This window comes from Zophobas morio, unplaced genomic scaffold (assembly GCF_036711695.1).
Source record: "Zophobas morio isolate AGI-343-1 ecotype UQ-CSIRO unplaced genomic scaffold, CSIRO_AGI_Zmor_V1 ptg000008l, whole genome shotgun sequence".
NCBI classification, from domain to species: Eukaryota; Metazoa; Arthropoda; class Insecta; order Coleoptera; family Tenebrionidae; genus Zophobas; species Zophobas morio.
The window spans coordinates 1,063,612-1,082,670 of record NW_026972113.1 but is presented as its reverse complement, the minus strand read 5'-3'; the positions used below and the strand labels follow the sequence as shown (position 1 = coordinate 1,082,670).

Sequence of the window (19,059 nt, the reverse complement as noted above, 5' to 3'; positions counted from 1 at the left end):
TTTCAGTTTTTCAGTTCACCAATTTTTAGATTTTTAGACTTTTCGGTTTAAAATTTTCCATTTTTCAGTTTTCCGATTTTTAAAATCTTTAATTTTTAAATTTTTCGGTTGTCCAGTTTTTCGAATTTTCCATTTTATACGTTTAAAATTTTTCAATTTAATTTTTCGATTGTCCAATTTTTCAATTTTTCGACATTTCAATTTTGGAATTTTTTAATTTCTTGATTTTTCAATTCCTCAATTGTTCGAATTTTTAAATTTTACGATTTTTTGATGTCTTGATTTCCCGATATTTTCATTTTTTAATTTTTCAGTTTTTCAACTTTTCGAATTTTCGACAATTTTCAACATTTTTCAATATTTTGAATTTTGACTTTTCGATTTTTTAAATGTTAGATTTTACAGTTGTGTGATGCTTCGATTTGCTCAAACTTTCGACATTTCGACTTTTCGGATTTACATTCTTTTTCCAATTTCCCGATTTTTTAAATTTTTGATTTTTCGGTTTTTCAATTTTCCGGTATTTAGTTTTTCCATTCTTCAATTTTTTGATTTTTAAAATGTTTTGGTTTCTCAATTCATCGAGTTCTCGAATTTAGATTTTTAGATTTTTCAATTTTCAAATTTTTTTGATTTTTCGAGTTCCCGAGTTTGGTTTTTTCGAGTTCCCGACTTTGGTTTTTTCGATCCCTTGATGTTTTAATTATTATTTTCGATTTCTCTAGTTTTTTTCGGCTTTGGGAATTTTATATTTTTCGATTAAAATACATATAGAAAAATTGAAAATTTTCCAAAATTGAAATGTTGAAAAATTGAGAAATCGGTAACTATATATAAAAATTTTGTCTATTTTTGATTTTTTAATTCTACGATGTTTCGATTTCCCGATTTTTTCATTTTTTAATACTACAATTTTTCGATTTTTCGATTTCTAGACAACTCCAATTTTCGATTTTTAAAATTTTTCTATTTTTAGATTTTCCAATTTTCCTAGTTTTCGATTTCTCAATTTTTGATGTTTTCGATTCCTCAATTTTTTAACAATTCGATTTTGTAAATTGTTCAGCTTATTGCAATTTATTTTTTACATTCTTTAAATGTTAGATTTTTTATTGATTCCTCGATTTTTCAATTTTTCGATTTCCAGGTTTTTCGATTTTTCGGCTTCGCGATTTTTCAATTTTCCAATTGTTCAAGGTTCGAATTTTTCAATTTCTCGATTTCCCAATTTTTCTACATTTCAGTTTTGGGATTTTCCAATTCCTTGATTTTTCAGTTTTTCAATTCCTCAATTTGTCGAATTTTTAAATTTTAGGTTTTTTTGATTTCTCGATTTGTGAATTTTTTTGATTTTTAGTTTTACGATTTGTTGATGTCTTCATTTCCCGACGTTTTCATTTTTTAATTTTTCGGTATTTCTATTTTTCAACTTTGCGATTTTTCGATTTTCCAATTTTTCATTGTTACGATTTTTCAATTTTTCAGTTTCCGTTTTTTTCGTTATTTCCAGTTCTTTGATTCCTCAATATTTCAATTTTTGGAGTTTTAACTTCTTTCTTGTCGGAATATAGAACACGTATACGTTCAGGAATAGGAATGTCGAGTTCCAGCTACGAGCTTAGTGTGGGTGTCGGTGTCGGTGTCGTTTTTACTTCCCGAGCGTAAGCAAAGGAAGTATTGTAATCGAGTCCGTCGGTCGACTCTCTACTTTTACGTTTTGTCGATCTTTCATGACCCCTAGAAGACGAAGAAATAGGTCTCCCATTTCCGTCTGTCTGTCCGTCTGTCCGTCTGTCCGTCTGTCCGTCTGTCCGTCTGTCCGTCTGTCCGTCTGTCCGTCTGTCCGTCCGTCTGTCCGTCCGTCTGCCGTCCCGGATTTTTATTAGACAGATAATCTCCGAAAGTACTCGACCGATTGTTGTGAAATTTTGTACTTATATTAAGAATATCATGTAGATGGTAAAACGCTAACCAAAATTTGTCTAATCATCCCCACCACTAATGCGATGACGTCACTTCAAAATTGTACATAGTAAATGGGTTTTCAATTGTATAAAATAACATAGTCCTACACATGTAGTTTACAACTCTGAATCGACTTTTCACCCGAAACGTCCAGATCTTTGGAAAAAAAATCAAAATTATAAAACAACATTTTGAAATTTAATTTTTAATCTGCTAACCAGAATGCTTTGAAATGTTGCAGATGTTTTAAGGCTATAAAGAGCATAATAAATTTTTAGTCAAAAAATATTTGCTTATCCCCTCCAAAAACTTGATGACGTCAGCTCAAAAGTTTGTGGAATAAATCCTATCTAAACTGTAAAAATATGATGAGTCTGTACTTGTAATTTATCACTCCATTCATATTTTTTGGATTTGCATATACAGGGTGACTCAAAAAAATTAATGAATGCGTAAATATATTTTATTGATTTAATCAGGAACTACAAAACCGAATGCTCTGAAATCTTGCAGATGTTTTAAGGTCATAAAGAGCATAATAAATGTTTAGTCAAAATATATTTGCTTATCCCCTCCAAAAACTTGATGACGTCAGCTCGAAAGTTTGCCGAATAAAACATATCTAAAATCTACAAAATATGATGAGTCTGTACTTGTCATTTATCATTCCATTCATATTTTTTGGATTTGCATATACAGAGTGACTCAAAAAAATTAATGAATGCGTAAATATATTTTATTGATTTAATCAGGAACTACAAAACGGAATGCTCTGACATCTTGCAGATGTTTTAAGGTTATAAAGAGCATAATAAATGTTTAGTCAAAATATATTTGCTTATCCCCTCCAAAAACTTGATGACGTCAGCTCGAAAATTTGCCGAATAAATCATATCTAAAATGTACAAAATATGATCAGTCTGTACTTGTGATCTATCACTCTATTCATATTTTTTGGATTTGCATATACAGGGTGATTCAAGAAAATAAATGAAAGGGTAAATTTATTTTACTGATTTACTCAGGAATTACAAAACCGAATGCTTCGAAATCTTGAAGATATTTTAAAATTATCATAAGCATGGTAAATTTTTGATCAAAATGTATTTGGTCGTCCTCCCTAAAAAATTTATGACGTCACCACAAAATTTTGCTGAATAAATCCTATCTAAAATGTACAAAATATGGTGAGTCTCTTCTTGTGATTTATCATTCCATTCAAATTTTTTCGATTTGCATATACAGGGTGACTCAAAAAAATTAATGAATGCGTAAATTTATTTTATTGATTTAATCAGGAACTACAAAACCGAATGCTTTGAAATCTTGCAGATGTTTTAAGGTTATAAAGAGCATAATAAATTTTTAGTCAAAATATATTTGGTTATCTTCTACAAAAAACTGATGACGTCAGCTCAAAAGTTTGCCGAATAAATCGTATCTAAATTGTACAAAATATGATGAGTCTGTACTTGTGATTTATCATTCCATTCATATTTTTGGATTTGCATATGCAGGGTGACTCAAAAAAATTAATGAAGGCGTGAATTTATTTTATCGATTTAATCAGGAATTACAAAACCGAATGCTTTGAAATCTTGGGAATATTTTAAAGTTATTATAAGCATGGTAAACTTTTGTTCAAAATGTATTTGTTCATCCCTCCTAAAAAAATTGATGACGTCACCCTTAAATTTTGCTGAATAAATCCTATCTAAAATGCAAAAAATATGATGAGTTTGTACTTGTGATATATCATTCCATTCATATTTTTTAGATTTTCTTAAGAGGTGGTTCAAAAAAAGGCGCCGTATACCTGAGTAAATTGTTTCGTTATTTTATTGATTATAAGAAATCAATATTCAAAACGACCCAATTCATTTTCCCGAAAATTTGGGAATACAATAATTTTATTCTTAGTATTACACTACATCTATCCCAACTGATATACGTGTCCTTGCAAAAATGTTGATGACGTCATCACAATTTTTTTTTAAATTCCCACTACAAAAATGTAATGAGAAAAAAAAACACAATAGGCATGCAGTCGTCAAGTTTCCGACAGCGAGGGAAGTACTGTCTAAACTCTTTAGACCAATTTTTTTGATTTTTCACATCTACAATGTTTTGATGATCCGACATCTTCATTTTTCGATTTTTAAATTTTTTTCATATTTCACCATACAATAGAAAATATTTTGACTCATGACTGTATTTTCAAATTTTCATTCACATGCTATATTTGGCACCACTGCTTGAATTAGCAAATAATACGCCAGAAAAGCAATAAGAGTCGCATCCAACAGTTAATCAAATCCTGGCGTCTCACACAGACTCTTAACGACTAGTAAACATCAAGTCATTTGTATCTTATGCTGCCAACGGTAATTCAATATTTACGGCCAATTATAAATCAATATTTCTTTGTACCATCACTTCACAATTCTACTCACTATTTAAATAATGCTAATAGCAAATATTTTATCTATTTGATTTATAATCTTTACTGAAAAGGAGAGTAATAATTTTACAAGCTTTAGCAACCTAAAGTTGCTCGAAAATATCGATATTTAAGGTTATGAATTGTGTCAGAAACTAAATAAAATGTAAAACAGCAGTTGTTTACACAATGAATATTTTTAATTACTGAAAAATAAACAGTGTTTAAAAACTCCCTCATATTTCCATAATTGAATTACATTTTTATGTTTTCTTTTACAATTACCGAGGGGTTGAATTTCAGACATAATATAACTATTTTCGTAACATTCGAGCCACTATTTTAACGTCAAACAATACGACGCGGTGCCAACTTAAAAAAAATTAACAAGCTACGATATACACCGTTAAAACCATTAAAAATTCACACGGTTTTAGAAAGCTTTTCCACGCAATATTTATCTTGCACGTTTTCAAATATTACGACTTGCTGGAGTCTAATAACTAATAAGAAACACAAATAGTCGTAATACTGCACTTAGCGTTCCGTAGCCACCTCCTGTGTTCACTTTTGGTAAAACCGACGTTACATAACACCCATGACGTGAGTCTAAAATTTCATTTATAATGTCTTTAACCTTTAGCTATAATTTGCATGTTGTCCCATCCGACCACAACTCCAAGGCCTTTTGCCCATTTACGTTATAATTGTCCCGTTATTTTTCCAACTCGTTCAAAATAAGATTGGCATAAACGTTAAATAATCGTCCGTCAGCTAACGGAAACCGTGAAATTACTCTCGACGCGACCATTGTTTTATGGAATTGTGGGAGGTTTCTTCATCAAAAATTTATGGACAGATGTTCAATCAAACGGAACTTCCTTGACCAAGAAATCTACTCAAAGTAAAAATACGAGATGTATGTGGATTAATACAAAAACTATCTTGGTTTCGCTTCCACACAGACAGCCTATATTTATGTAAATTGAACCATAATGCCACACATATTAAGCAACTAAAAATACCTATCTTTGTCAAGCGAAATCGAAAGCAACTTATTCACGTTATAGCGGCTCGAATTGAGGCCAACCATCTTGTTCCACTAATAACAACTTTCATTTTCTGAATAAAAGCGTGTCTTATGCACATGTTGTATACGAGTGGATTTTGCATAATGTGTGGCTCGTATTACGGCGACTATTTATGATATAATCGTCGTTGCGAAATCGATACAAAAGACAATTAAAACGTGATGTATGGACTGTGTTTTAGAATTGATATTTAGTGGTTTTGATCAGGTGCGGTTCGAGTTATGCAGAGTGGATGATATTTAAGTGGAGTTGTTTTTTCCGACCACACGTAAAATTATTAACATCCTCTCGGAATGAAAGTTTACGCTCACTCATATTCTTAATTGAATCAGTTATGCCAAATCCAGCGTGCGAATCAGAGCCAAATTTGAATCAAAATTTTTTCGAGCGTATGGTTCTACATAAACCACATTTACCTAACTAGTATTACTAAAACCAGAAAAATGTGGAAAGCACGCTCTGATTATCTGTAAAAATTTAACAAATAAGTAAAAAAAAATCAAACAGATTGATCAATAAGACATTCACCGAATACAGCTATAATATATTTAGCTATAAAATATTTAATTAAAAAAAATCATCCAAAATGTTTATACGAAAGATGGTGAAAGAACAGAATGAACAGAACGGAAAGAACGGGAAGAAAAGATAGAATGCACAGAACGAACAGAAAAGACAAAAATTAGAAAAAGGATATAAATTACAGAACAGGCAGAAAACACAGAAAGAGCAGAAATAATAGAAGAGCAACAAGAATGGAAAAACGGAAAAGCCGGAGGGTGCAAACAGATAGGATAGAAAGAACTGACAGAACAGAGAGAACACAAAACAGACTGGACAAAATGAAGACAAAAAACAGAAACTTCAAAAAGGACAGAAAGGATAGAGTGTACAGAAAGGACTCAAGGAACAGAAAGAACAGAGCCGAAAGAACGAATAGAGCAGAAAGTTCTAAAGGGATAGAAAATACAGAAAAAACAGAGACAGAAGGGAGAGAACGGGCAAAAAGAAAGAACAGAAGGCACAGAAAGAACAGAAAGCAGAGAAAAGATGCAGAAAGAATAAAAAAGAGAGATTGCACCGAACGTAGAGAAATGACAGAGCTCAAAGAATGAACAGAGCGAAAAGGACTGAAAAGTTAGAAACAACAAAATGTACACAACGAAGAGGACGAAGAGGAAGGACAGAAAATACAAAAAGAACAGAAAAAACAGAAAGGATGCCAAAAGTTAAATAGAAGAGATAGAGCAGAAGACAGAAAGAACGGGCGGAGCAAATAGGACAGATAGGACAGAAAGGTCAAATAAGAAAGACAGGACAGAAAAGACAGAAAGAACAGAAAGGATAGGAAGGACATAAAGGACAGTAAGAACAGAAATAGCATAAAGGACAGAACAATCAAGATAGAGAACGGACAGAAGGGGCAGAACGGACAGAGGGATCAACCGGACAGAAAGCATAGAGAGAATAGAAGGGCAAAAAGGACATAAGAGACATAAAGAACAGAAAAGATAGGAAGGATAGAAAGGACAGTAAAGACAGAAGATAGAAGGAATAGAAAAGATAGAATGGACTGAATAAAGAGAAGAAACAGAGCCAAAAGAACGAACAGAGCGGAGAGACCATAACGGATAGAAAAAAGCAGGAAAAACAGAAAAAATAGAAAGAACAGAAAGAACTGATAGAACAGAGAGAATAGAAAATCCACAGAATGAACTGTGAAAAACATTGAAAGAACAGAAGACATTAGGCACAAAAAATACTGACAGAACAGAAAGTACAAAAAGGATGAACAAAGAATGAAAAAAAGAGATAGGACAGAAAGGACAGAGCTGAAAGAATGAACCGAGCAAAAAGGACAAGGAAGAGAAAACAAAAATGACAGAACGGAGAGTACAATAGAAAAAGAACAGATAAGACAGAATACACAGAAAACATATAAGGAACAGAAAGAAGTGGAAAGTACGGGGTGGGGAGATAGAAAACGAAGAACTGATAGAAGAAGTAGGGCAGAAGGGATAGAAAAAACAAAAAGAATAGAAAGGAAAAAAAAGACAATAATAGAAGGACGGGAAGGTTAGAAAGAACAGAAACGAGCAGAAGGAACAGAACGGACAAAGGGGAAACAGAAAGGGTAGAAAGAATAAAAGGACAAAAATAGACAGAAAGAACAGGAAACGTAGGAAGGACAGAAAGAACACACAGGACAAACAGAAGGGAAGAACGGACAGAACGAATAGGAAGAGGGCAAATATAGAACAGAAAGATCACATAAGAAAGATAGAATAGAAAAGACAGAAAGGACAGAAAGGTCAGTTAAGAAAGTACGGAAAGGGGAAATATGATAGAAAAAACAGATAGAACAGAGAGAATAGAAAATATATAAAGAACTGAATGGTCAGAAAAGACAGAGCCGAAAGAACGAACATAACGGAAATAAGAGATAGAAGGGACCGAACGAACAGACCAGAAAGAACGGAAAAAAGACAGAAGTAACAGAAGGAGCAGAATGAACAAAACGGAAAAAAAGGCAGAAACTTTAAAAAGGACAGTGAGGTTAGAATATACACAAAAGGACTGAAAGAACAGAAGGTTCAAAAAAGGTAAAAAATACAGAAAGAACAGACTAGACAGAACGGAGAATATGGGCAAAAAAGAACAGAGAAGACAGAAAGGAGACAGGACAGACATGAAAGTATTAACAGAGAAAAAAGGACAAGGAAGAGAAAAGAAAAATGGCAGAACGGAGAGTACAATAGAAAAAGAACAGATAGGACAGAATACACAGAAAACATATAACGAACAGAAAGAATCTGGAAAGTATGGGATGGGGAGATAGAAAACGAAGAACTGATAGAAGAAGTAGGGCAGAAGGGATAGAAAAAAAAGAATAGAAAGGAGAAAGAAGACATCATAAAAGAAGGACAGGAAGGATAGAAAAAACAGAAACGAACAGAAAGAACAGAACGGACAAAGGGGAAACAGGAAGCGTAGAAAGAATAAAAGGACAAAAATAAACAGAAAGAACAGGAAACGTAGGAAAGACAGAAAGAACAACAAGACGAACAGAAGGAAAGAACGAACAGAACGAATAGGAAGAAGGCAAATATAGGACAGAAAGATCACATAAGAAAGATAGAATAGAAAAGACAGAAAGGACAGAAAGGTCAGTTAAGAAAGTAAGGGCAGAAAGTACGGAAAGGAGAAATATGATAGAAAGAACAGATAGAACAGAGAGAATAGAAAATATATAAAAAACTGAATGGTCAGAAAAGACAAAGCCGAAAGAACGAACATAACGGAAATAAGAGATAGAAGGGACCGAACGAACTGATCAGAAAGAACAGAAAAAAGACAGAAGTAACAGAAGGAGCAGAATGAACAAAACGGAAAAAAAGGCAGAAACTTTAAAAAGGACAGTCAGGTTAGAATAGACACAAAAGGACTGAATGAACAGAAGGTTCAAAAAAGGTAAAAAATACAGAAAGAGCAGACTAGACAGAACGGAGAATATGGCAAAAAAGAACAGAGAAGACAGAAAGGAGACAGGACAGACCTGAAAGAATTAACAGAGCAAAAAGGACAAGGAAGAGAAAAGAAAAATGACAGAACGGAGAGTACAATAGAAAAAGAACAGATAGGACAGAATACACAGAAAACATACAACGGACAGAAAGAATGTGGAAAGTATGGGATGGGGAGATATAAAACGAAGAACTGTTAGAAGAAGTAGGGCAGAAGGGATAGAAAAAACAAAAAGAACAGAAAGGAGAAAAAAGACAATAATAGAAGGACAGGAAGGTTAGAAAAAACAGAAACGAACAGAAGGAACAGAACGGACAAAAGGGAAACAGGAAGCGTAGAAAGAATAAAAGGACAAAAATAGACAGAAAGAACAGGAAATGTAGGAAGGACAGAAAGAACACACAGGACGAACAAAAGGCAAGAATGGACAGAACGAATAGAAAGAGGGAAAATATAGGACAGAAAGATCACATAAGAAAGATAGAATAGAAAAGACAGAAAGGACAGAAAGCTCAGTTAAGAAAGTAAGGGCAGAAAGTACGGAAAGGAGAGATACGATAGAAAGAACAGAAAGAACAGAGAGAATAGAAAATACACGAAGAACTGAATGGTCAGAAAAGACAGAGCCGAAAGAACGAACATTACGGAAATAAAAGATAGAAGGGACCGAACGAACAGATCAGAGATAACGGAAAAAAGATAGAAATAACAGAAGGAGCAGAATAAACAAAACGGAAAGAAAATGCAGATACTTTAAAAACGACAGTAAGGTTAGAATAGACACAAAAGGACTGAATGAACAGAAGGTTCCAAAAAGGTAAAAAATACAGAAATAACAGACTAGACAGAACGGAGAATATGGGCAAAAAAGAACAGAGAAGACAGAAAAGAGACAGGACAGACCTAGAAGAATTAACAGAGAAAAAAGGACAAGGTAGAGAAAAGAAAAATGACAGAACGGAGAGTACAATAGAAAAAGAACAGATAGGACAGAATACACAGAAAACATATAACGAACAGAAAGATTGTGGAAAGTATGGGATGGGGAGATAGAAAACGAAGAACTGATAGAAGAAGTAGGGCAGAAGGGATAGAAAAAACAAAAAGAATAGAAAGGGGAAAAATACATAATAATAGAAGAACAGGAGGGATAGAAAGCAGAAGGAACAGAACCGACAAAGGGGAAACAGAAAGGGCAGAAAGAATAAAAGGACAAAAATAGACAGAAAGAACACACAGGACGAACAGAAGGGAAGAACGGACAGAACGCATAGGAAGAGGGCAAATATAGAACAGAAAGATCACATAATAAAGATAGAATAGAAAAGACAGAAAGGACAGAAAGGTCAGTTAAGAAAGTAAGGGCAGAAAGTACGGAAAGGGGAAATATGATAGAAAGAACAGATAGAACAGAGAGAATAGAAAATATATAAAGAACTGAATGGTCAGAAAAGACAGAGCCGAAAGAACAAACGTAACGGAAATAAGAGATAGAAGGGACCGAACGAACAGATCAGAAAGAACGGAAAAAAGACAGAAACGGAAAAAAAGGCAGAAACTTTAAAAAGGACAATCAGGTTAGAATAGACACAAAAGGACTGAATGAACAGAAGGTTCAAAAAAGGTAAAAAATACAGAAAGAACAGACTAGACAGAACGGAGAATATGGGCAAAAAAGAACAGAGAAGACAGAAAAGAGACAGGACAGACCTGAAAGAATTAACAGAGAAAAAAGGACAAGGAAGAGAAAAGAAAAATGACAGAATGGAGAGTACAATAGAAAAAGAACAGATAGGACAGAATACACAGAAAACATATAACGAACAGAAAGATTGTGGAAAGTATGGGATGGGGAGATAGAAAACAAAGAACTGATAGAAGAAGTAGGGCAGAAGGGATAGAAAAAACAAAAAGAATAGAAAGGAGAAAAAAGACATAATAATAGAAAGACAGGAAGGATAGAAAAAACAGAAACGCGCAGAAAGAACAGAACGGACAAAGGGGAAACAGAAAGGGTAGAAAGAATAAAAGGACAAAAATATACAGAAAGAACAGGAAACGTAGGAAGGACAGAAAGAACACACAGGACGAACAAAAGGCAAGAATGGACAGAACGAATAGAAAGAGGGAAAATATAGGACAGAAAGATAGAATAGAAAAGACAGAAAGGACAGAAAGATCAGTTAAGAAAGTAAGGGCAGAAAGTACGGAAAGGGGAAATATGATAGAAAGAACAGATAGAACAGAGAGAATAGAAAATACATAAAGAATGGTCAGAAAAGACAGAGCCGAAAGAACGAACATTACGGAAATAAAAGATAGAAGGGGCCGAACAAACAGATCAGAGAGAACGGAAAAAAGATAGAAGTAACAGAAGGAGCAGAATGAACAAAATGGAAAAAAGGCAGAAACTTTAAAAAGGACAGTAAAGTTAGAATAGACACAAAAGGACTAAATGAACAGAATGAATAGAGCAGAAAGTTCAAAAAAGGTAAAAAATACAGAAAGAACAGAGTAGACAGAACGGAGAAAAAAAAGAAGAGACAAGAACGAAAGGAGACAGGACAGACCTGAAAGAATTAACAGGACTGAAAGGTTAGAAAGAACAAAAAGGACAGATCGAAGAAAACGAGGAGAAAGGACAGAAAATACAGAAAGAACAAGGGGTACAAAAAGACAGGAAAAATAAAAAGAACAGAAAGGATGCCAAAAATTTGAGCTGGGGAAATAAGAAACAAAGAACTGATAGAACAGATAGGACAGAAAGTACAGAAAAAACAGAGAGAACAGAAAGGACCGCTAGGATAGAACGAAGGAAAGGAAAGAAAGCATACAGAGAGTAGAGAAAGGAGCAGGACAGAAAAACCAGACATGACGGAAGGCAAAAAAAGAGCAGAAAGGATTCAGAAAGTATGTAAATGACAAATGCGACAGAAACAAGTTATAGGGCAGACAGAGCCGAAAGAATGAACAGAATAGAAAGGACAGATAGAACAGACAAAAAGAATAGAAAAAAAAAGGGAGAGAATGGACAGAACGGAAAAAACAAGCAGAAAGGTGAGAAAAGATAGAGGAAGCATAAAGGTCAGAAACAACTAAACGGACAGAAAGCACACACCACAATAAATGAACAAAACCGAAAAGACTACAAGGATACAGAAAACAGAAAGTACAGTAAGGAAATAGAACATGCAGGAAGGAGAGAAAAAGAATGGAAAGGAAAAAACAGACGGAGAAACAGAAAGACGGTAAAGATAGAAAGGGCAGAACGGACAGAAGTTAGAGAAAGGATAGTTACCACAGAACCAATTAAACGGACAGAAATGATACAAAAAGGACGAAAAGGGGAGATAGAACAGAAAGAACAGATAGACTAGAGAAGAAAGAACGGAGGACACAAGTAGCACAAATAGTATAAAAAAGAGAAAGAAAGCAGAATGGATAAATAAGACACGAAGGTCAGAAAAAAGAAAGATCACAGAAAGGACCTAAAGAACAGAAAGGACGGAGAGAGCAAATAGAACGAATAGGACAGAAAGTTCAGAAAGGACACAGAATGAACAACAAATACCAAAAGAACAGAAAGGAGAGAACAGACGGAGAGATAGAAAGACGGCAAGGAGAGAAAGAACAGAAGGTGAAGACACAGAAAGGACGAAAAAGAGGGGTAGAACAGAAAGAACAGATAGAACAGAGAAGACAGAACGTACAGAAGGGACGGAGAGACCAAATAGCACAAGTAGGACAGAAAGATCGCATAAGAAAAACAGGAATGAAAAGACAAAGAAGCCAGGATAGAAAAATACAGAGAGAATGCAAAGAACAGATCGACGGACAGAAGTGGCAGAACAGAAGAACGCACAGAAAGGACAGAAAGGATAGAAAAATAGAAGGACAGAAAAACAGACGAAACAAAAAGAGCAAATAGGACAAATATTTACACTAAAAGCACATAACAAAGACAAGAAAAAGAACATAATGGTTGCAAAATACAGAAATTCCAGAAAAGACAAAAAGATTTTGAGAATTTCGGTTGATTTTTTTTTTAGAAAATTTTGCTTATTCTTCTAGCGTAAAACAGTGTTGTGAAATCTTGTAACCTTTATTTTAAGAATGGTTTCGTCAATATTTCGTCAAGGTTGTTTACCATTTTTCTTAAGATCGCGATTTTGATTAATCTTGACTAATCTTGAAGATCTCGACCTGGAAATCGAAACCACTAAACACATTTTTGATTCCAGATAGTGAAAAAACGCGGTGATAAATGACAAGAAAACCCGAAGATAAAAAATCCTAATCTCCCGGACTAGCGGACTTCAGATCGCGGATCTTGGTCCTGGAGATCTGAATAAAATCCGCGACTCTTTGTCACTCCGTTGTCCTCACTTCGTTGAGTGTAAAGTTCAACGATCGATTTTAATTACAAGCAGAAGCAGCGTTATCAGCCACAAATACGGTAATGTCAATCAAGAAATAATAGCAACATTGTTAACTTAAATCGACTGTCAACAAAAAAATTATCTATCTTGTATCAATGATTGAGCATTTCACAGCAGGCAATTTTTCTTCTTCATCTTGCATAATTCCATTAGAAAAAAAAGCAAACTAGTTCCGCGTGAACTTTAGCGACTCTCTCGCGCCAGATTTGAATAAAAAGGAAACGAACGCTCGACTGTCACCTCGTAAATCCTCCGCACTTCCCATTGCGCAACGCATTAAATCAGCGTTTACAATATTTGATTAATGAGCAGGCAAAAAACAACCATTCTCTTACATAATTAATAACAAGATAATGACCTTATAATTAATTATGTAAAACGCTTGTCTCACGGCTCCTGCGTCGGAATTATGATCCCTATCATCTTCCAATTTGCCACATTTGTCAAGCACGCATAGTCGCCGCAAAGGCACCCTCATAAACCACCGCCGAGCGTACAATTTTCGCCGTAAAAACCGCCAACGAGACAACTTAAACGGCGCATTTAGCGTAATTAATCTGGTTAAGTGACAGAACTCGTCCTGCCGAAAGGGAAACGTCTCGAAGAACAAAGACCAACTTGGAGATAATAAAAGCCCGAGAAGCAGGATCGTTTTTCAAGCGTTCTCATCGACATCAAAGATCGGCCATGCAGGTTACGATCTCGCATAATCCGAGACATGGGCAATATTTTACGGACATTACGTCGTGTTAACTTGGCATCGAGCTCGGAGGCGGCGGACCTCCAGTAAGCAGGCTTTGCGGAGGGTTTAACCAATCGAAAACTAAGTTTTACTAGATACTGAGGATTTTCTACTAAATTTAGAGGGATAAATATTTTAAAAAGAATAATCTAAAAAATTTGAAATAATGTTGGAAATATTTTGGTTTAGCGTTGGCTGCAACTAATCAACTGCAGTGACATTAATTTTTAAATGTGTTATTCGTTTTAAGTACTTTGTTATTTCATTTTTTGGAAAAAATGAACACACAATTTATTTACGACAATTTCAAGGTAAACTTAAACGTAAAATATAAACAAACAGTAGTGGAAAATAGAGAGAATAGGAACCGCTAAAATGGAGTAGAGAAATATAGATACGAATCGAAAAGTCAAGTCAAGGAGGCAAGTGAGGAAGAAGCAATGAAGAAAACGGCTGAAAATAGCAGTAGAAGAAGCAAGATATGAAAATATGTCTGATAAAACATAAAACTGTAACAAAATGAAGAGAAAGAAATATATAGCATAAAGCAGCAAGACAAAAAACAGCTGAAACAATAAAACAAATTAAATAAAGTGATGAATAGACAGATGGATATGAAAAAATGAGAAGAGAAAAAAGAGGAATCAAACACAGAGAAAACATATTAGTGAAAAATGAAAATAAGTGAAAACAGTAAGAGAACGAACGCGTATAAAACGGAAGAAGACAAAAAAATTCCATTGACAAAAATGTTTAAGGAAAATAGAGAGAGAAAAGGAAACAGTAAAAATGGGATAAAGAAATGTACATATCATGACAAAAATGATGTAGGTGGAACGAAGGAAAATTTGTAAAAACGGACGGTACAAGCAAGAAAAGTGATGAAAACTGTGCAAATATATAAAAAAAAAACACAGAAATCAATCAATAATAATTGTACTAAACAGTAAGGAGAAGACAAAGTACTATATGACATAAAACAGTAAAAGAGAGGATAGTTAAAATAATCGAAGAAAATTGAAAGAAACTGATGAATGGAACAATTTAGAGAAGGTGAATGTAAAGAGAAAAAAGTGGGAACAACAGTGAAACAAAACATAACATAAAGTGAAAAAATGCAGAATAAGAAAAAATTACATTAAGAGAAAACAAAAAGAATGAAAATAGATTAGTGAGAAAATGAAATAAGTGACAAAAAAATGTACAGTCGACAGAGATTATTTAGAAAAATAGAAAGGGAAAAAGAAACAATAAGAATTTTTCTTACTAAACAGTAAAGAGAAGAGAAAGAAGTATACAGCATAAAACAACACGATAGAGAATAGTTGAAATAAAAGAAGGAATTTGGAAGACATTGATAAATAGAACAATTTATAGAACGGGGACTGCAAAAGGAAAAAAAGAGAAAACAGTCGGAATAACAGAATAAGAGAAAATGGTATTAAGATTTTGAATAAAAAATTTTAGAAAATGAAAATGATGTGAAAACCTAGGGAACAAGAACAGTAGAAACAGACAGAAAGACATAAAGCATACAACGGACAAAAAGTACAGAGAACTGAAAAGGCAAAAAAATAGGAGCGAAAGAATAGAACAAAAATGGGCTAATACGAAAGAATTGAAAGAGCAGAAAGGATGGAAAGTACAGATAGGACCGAAAAAATTAACAGAGTGGAGAGAATGGACAGAACAGACTGTATGGCAAAAAGAACAATTAGAAAAAGTAGAAACTCACTATGTTTGCACAGAAAATGCAGAGAGAGCAGAAAATGCAGGACAGAAGGTGCAGAAAGGACAGGATGGAGAGAAAGAACAAAATGGACAAAATAGACAGAAACAGCAGAAAGGACAGAATTATAGACAGACAGAATAAAATGGCTAAGAAGAATAGAAAGAACAGAACGAACTGAACCGACAGAAAAAATAGAAAGGACAGAAAAACAGGAACGGCAGAAAATACAAATCCGGTAGATGGAATAGGAAAACAGAAAAAATGGAAAGATTAGATAGCATAGCTACGATAAAATAAACTAATAGAACAAATAGAACATAAACGATATATGGACAGATAGAATAGAACAAATAAGACGGTGAAGGAGGAAGAACAAAAAATGGGTTGGACGGAAAGTGTAAAAAAGAGCAGATCGGATAGAAAAGATATCAGGAGAGAAAGAATTAAAATAACAAATAAAACAGAAAATACCAAAAAGACAGAGAGAACAGAACAGTTAGAACAAACAGTAATGAAAGGAAGGATAAATAGGATAAGATAAGAAGGATTGTAAGACTGGAAAGGACCGAAAGAACAGAAATACGTGAAAATAGGAAAATATGAATGAAAAATTACAAAATGAAAACAATAATAGACAACAAACGAATGGAAGTAAATGGAAGGAGATGAGAAAGATCGTAGAAATCAAAGAAAAATTTAAAGACAATGGCGAGGATGACAGGGAATGGTGAAATAGAAAAGCGAATGATGAGTGATACGAAAAATTTGCTGAACAACAAACAAAATTACTATAAAATTGAAAAGAATACAGAGAATATGACAAAAATGATGAAGGTAGAATGAAAAGAAGACCATTAAAATAGAGAAAAATTAGTAAAGAGAAACGGTAAAAGATCAAAAGTGGGAGAAAGATGTGAAAATATATGATGAAGAAAATCAATAATAATCAAAGAAGAAAAGACAAAACGAAAATGGACAGAAAGGAAAGAAAAGACAGGACGGATGGACAGCAAGAATAGGAAGAAAAGAAAGGACAAAAAAGACGAACGGATAGGAAAACATAAGGAATCGAAAGGATAGAAAGATTAGAACGGACAAAAAGGACGAAAAAGACAGATAGAGTAGAAAGAACTAATAGGACAGATATGAAAGAATCAATACACATACAGAAACAAAGGATTGACAGAAAAGTATAAAGTATAAAAAGAACTGAAAAGAAAAATAGAAGGACAGAAAGGATAAAACAAATAGGACAAAATAAAAAAAAAGAAAAGATAGAATAGAATAGAACCGAAAGACAAAGAGAACAGAACAGCAAGAATGAAATAGTAACGACAGAAAGACCAATTGATAAGATAGAAAGATAGAGAGAAAAGGAAGGATAGAAAGAACCGAACGTCCAGAAAACGCAGAATAGACACAAAGTTCGGAAAGGACAGAATGGAGAGTACGAACAGAACGGACAAAAACGACAATAAAAAACAAAAATACAGAATAAAAAAAATTAAAACTCAAATTTTGAAGACAAATTTCAGTATATAAAATGTGAACAAAAACAAAAAGCAATATTAAAATAGAAAAAACAAAGATGGAGATAAAAAAAGTGTAGAATTGACAGAAATATTTAAAGAAAATAGAGAAGGAGAAAGGGGATGGTAAAGTAGGGTAGATAAAAGAATACAGAAAATATGGTAAAAATGATGAAGATGGAATGAAAGGAAGGGCCTCTGAAAATGAAGAAAAATTAATAGAAAGAAACACTAGAAGCAAGAAAAGAAATAAAAGATCAATAGTGGAAGAAAAATGTGAAAATATATGACGAATAAAATCAATAATTATTCTAATTAGCAAGGAGAAGAGAAAAAAATACATAGCATAATGCAAAAAGACAGAGAAGAGTTAAAATATTAAAAAGAAATTGGAACAAAGTGGTGAATAGAACAATTTAGAGAACGGGACTGCAAAAAGAAACGAAAAGAAAAAAAGAATCAGAATAATGAAATATAAGATAAAGCTCAAATTTTGAAGAAAACGTAAACGGACAGATAGAACAGAAAGAGTAGGAAGAAAAGAAAGAACAAAAAAGACGAAAGGATACAAAAACATAAGGAATCGAAAGGACAGGAAAAACAAAACGTGCAGAAAGCAAAAAAGAACAGAACGGACAGAAAGATCGGAAAGGACGAAAGCATGGGAAAGTTGGATGGAATAATAATAATAATGTGTTTATTTCCAAATAGAATAGAAAGAGCAAATAAGACAGACAGTACAGAATCGATACATGGACAAAAAGAACAGAAACAATGAATTGACAAAAAAATAGAAAGTATAAAAAGAACTGAAAAGACAGAAAACTAGAAGCATAGAAAGAATAGAACAAATAGGACAGATAACAGAAGAAGGATAAAAAATGGCTTGAAAAGAAAGAATAGAAAGGGCAGAAAGGATGGAAAGGATAAATAGGACAGAAAAACTACAGGACAAATAGAACCGCAAGAACAAAGAGAACAGAACAGGCAGAATCAGACAGTAATGGCAGAAAGACTAACTGAAAAGGTAGAAAGATAAAGAGAATAGAAAGCGTAGGAAGAACCGAACGTCCAGAAAGCACAGAACGGACACGTACGACACTAAAAAACAAAAATACAAAATAAGAAAAATTAAAGTTCGAATTTTGAAAAAAAGATCAGAATATAAAATGTGAAAAAATAGGAATAAGAAAGTAAACAAAAAGAAAACAGAGGGGGAGATGCAAAAAAGTGCAGAATTTACAGAATATTTAAAGAAAATAGAGAGGGAGAAAGGGAATGGTAAAGTAGGGTAGATGGAATGAGAGGAAAGACCGCGAATGAAGAAAAATTAGTGAAAAGAAACGGTACAAGCAAGAAAAGAGGTAAAAAATGAATAGTTGAAGAAAGATGTGAAAATATATGATGAAGAAAATCAAAGAGATCAGTCAATAATTGTACTGATTACTAAATCAGATTATATAATATGTAAAAAAAGAAACAGATGAAAGTAAATAGAAAGAAAATGGAAAAATGCTAGAGCTTCTAAAACCTATAGAATAAATGTGATGAAAACAGTAATAGAAAATAAATGAATAAAAGTAAATGCAAGAATAT

General features: G+C 33.4%; 4 protein-coding genes across 4 annotated transcripts in view; 3 read left to right on the top strand and 1 right to left on the bottom strand.

Annotated features, from left to right (window-relative positions):
• Positions 1–19,059, bottom strand: part of Pot (papillote) — a 99,099-nt gene that overhangs the window by 34,990 nt on the left and 45,050 nt on the right. The gene's annotated exons all lie outside the window — the stretch shown is intronic.
• LOC135125514 (U1 small nuclear ribonucleoprotein 70 kDa-like) lies at positions 6,252–6,611 on the top strand. Its single transcript, XM_064051175.1, has one exon. The coding sequence runs from the start codon at positions 6,252–6,254 to the stop codon at positions 6,609–6,611; it is 360 nt and encodes a 119-aa protein (XP_063907245.1).
• LOC135125513 (nucleolar protein 58-like) lies at positions 9,880–11,864 on the top strand. The gene is made up of 4 exons (XM_064051174.1): positions 9,880–10,055; positions 10,659–10,862; positions 10,975–11,212; positions 11,622–11,864. The coding sequence occupies exons 1-4, from the start codon at positions 9,880–9,882 to the stop codon at positions 11,862–11,864; spliced, it is 861 nt and encodes a 286-aa protein (XP_063907244.1).
• Positions 11,940–12,398, top strand: LOC135125512 (uncharacterized protein DDB_G0283697-like). Its single transcript, XM_064051173.1, has 2 exons — positions 11,940–12,078; positions 12,166–12,398. The coding sequence occupies exons 1-2, from the start codon at positions 11,940–11,942 to the stop codon at positions 12,396–12,398; spliced, it is 372 nt and encodes a 123-aa protein (XP_063907243.1).

Bases quoted from the DNA above. Each gene is read 5' to 3' on its own strand.
- LOC135125514 (XM_064051175.1), top strand. From the start codon at position 6,252: ATGGAAAAACGGAAAAGCCGGAGGGTGCAAACAGATAGGATAGAAAGA.
- LOC135125513 (XM_064051174.1), top strand. From the start codon at position 9,880: ATGGGCAAAAAAGAACAGAGAAGACAGAAAAGAGACAGGACAGACCTA. The intron at 10,056-10,658 runs GTATGGGATGGG...TAAAAAATACAG, and splicing joins GAACAGAAAGATTGTGGAAA to AAAGAACAGACTAGACAGAA. The intron at 10,863-10,974 runs GTATGGGATGGG...ATAGAAAGACAG, and splicing joins GAACAGAAAGATTGTGGAAA to GAAGGATAGAAAAAACAGAA.
- LOC135125512 (XM_064051173.1), top strand. From the start codon at position 11,940: ATGACAAATGCGACAGAAACAAGTTATAGGGCAGACAGAGCCGAAAGA. The intron at 12,079-12,165 runs GTGAGAAAAGAT...AAAACCGAAAAG, and splicing joins CGGAAAAAACAAGCAGAAAG to ACTACAAGGATACAGAAAAC.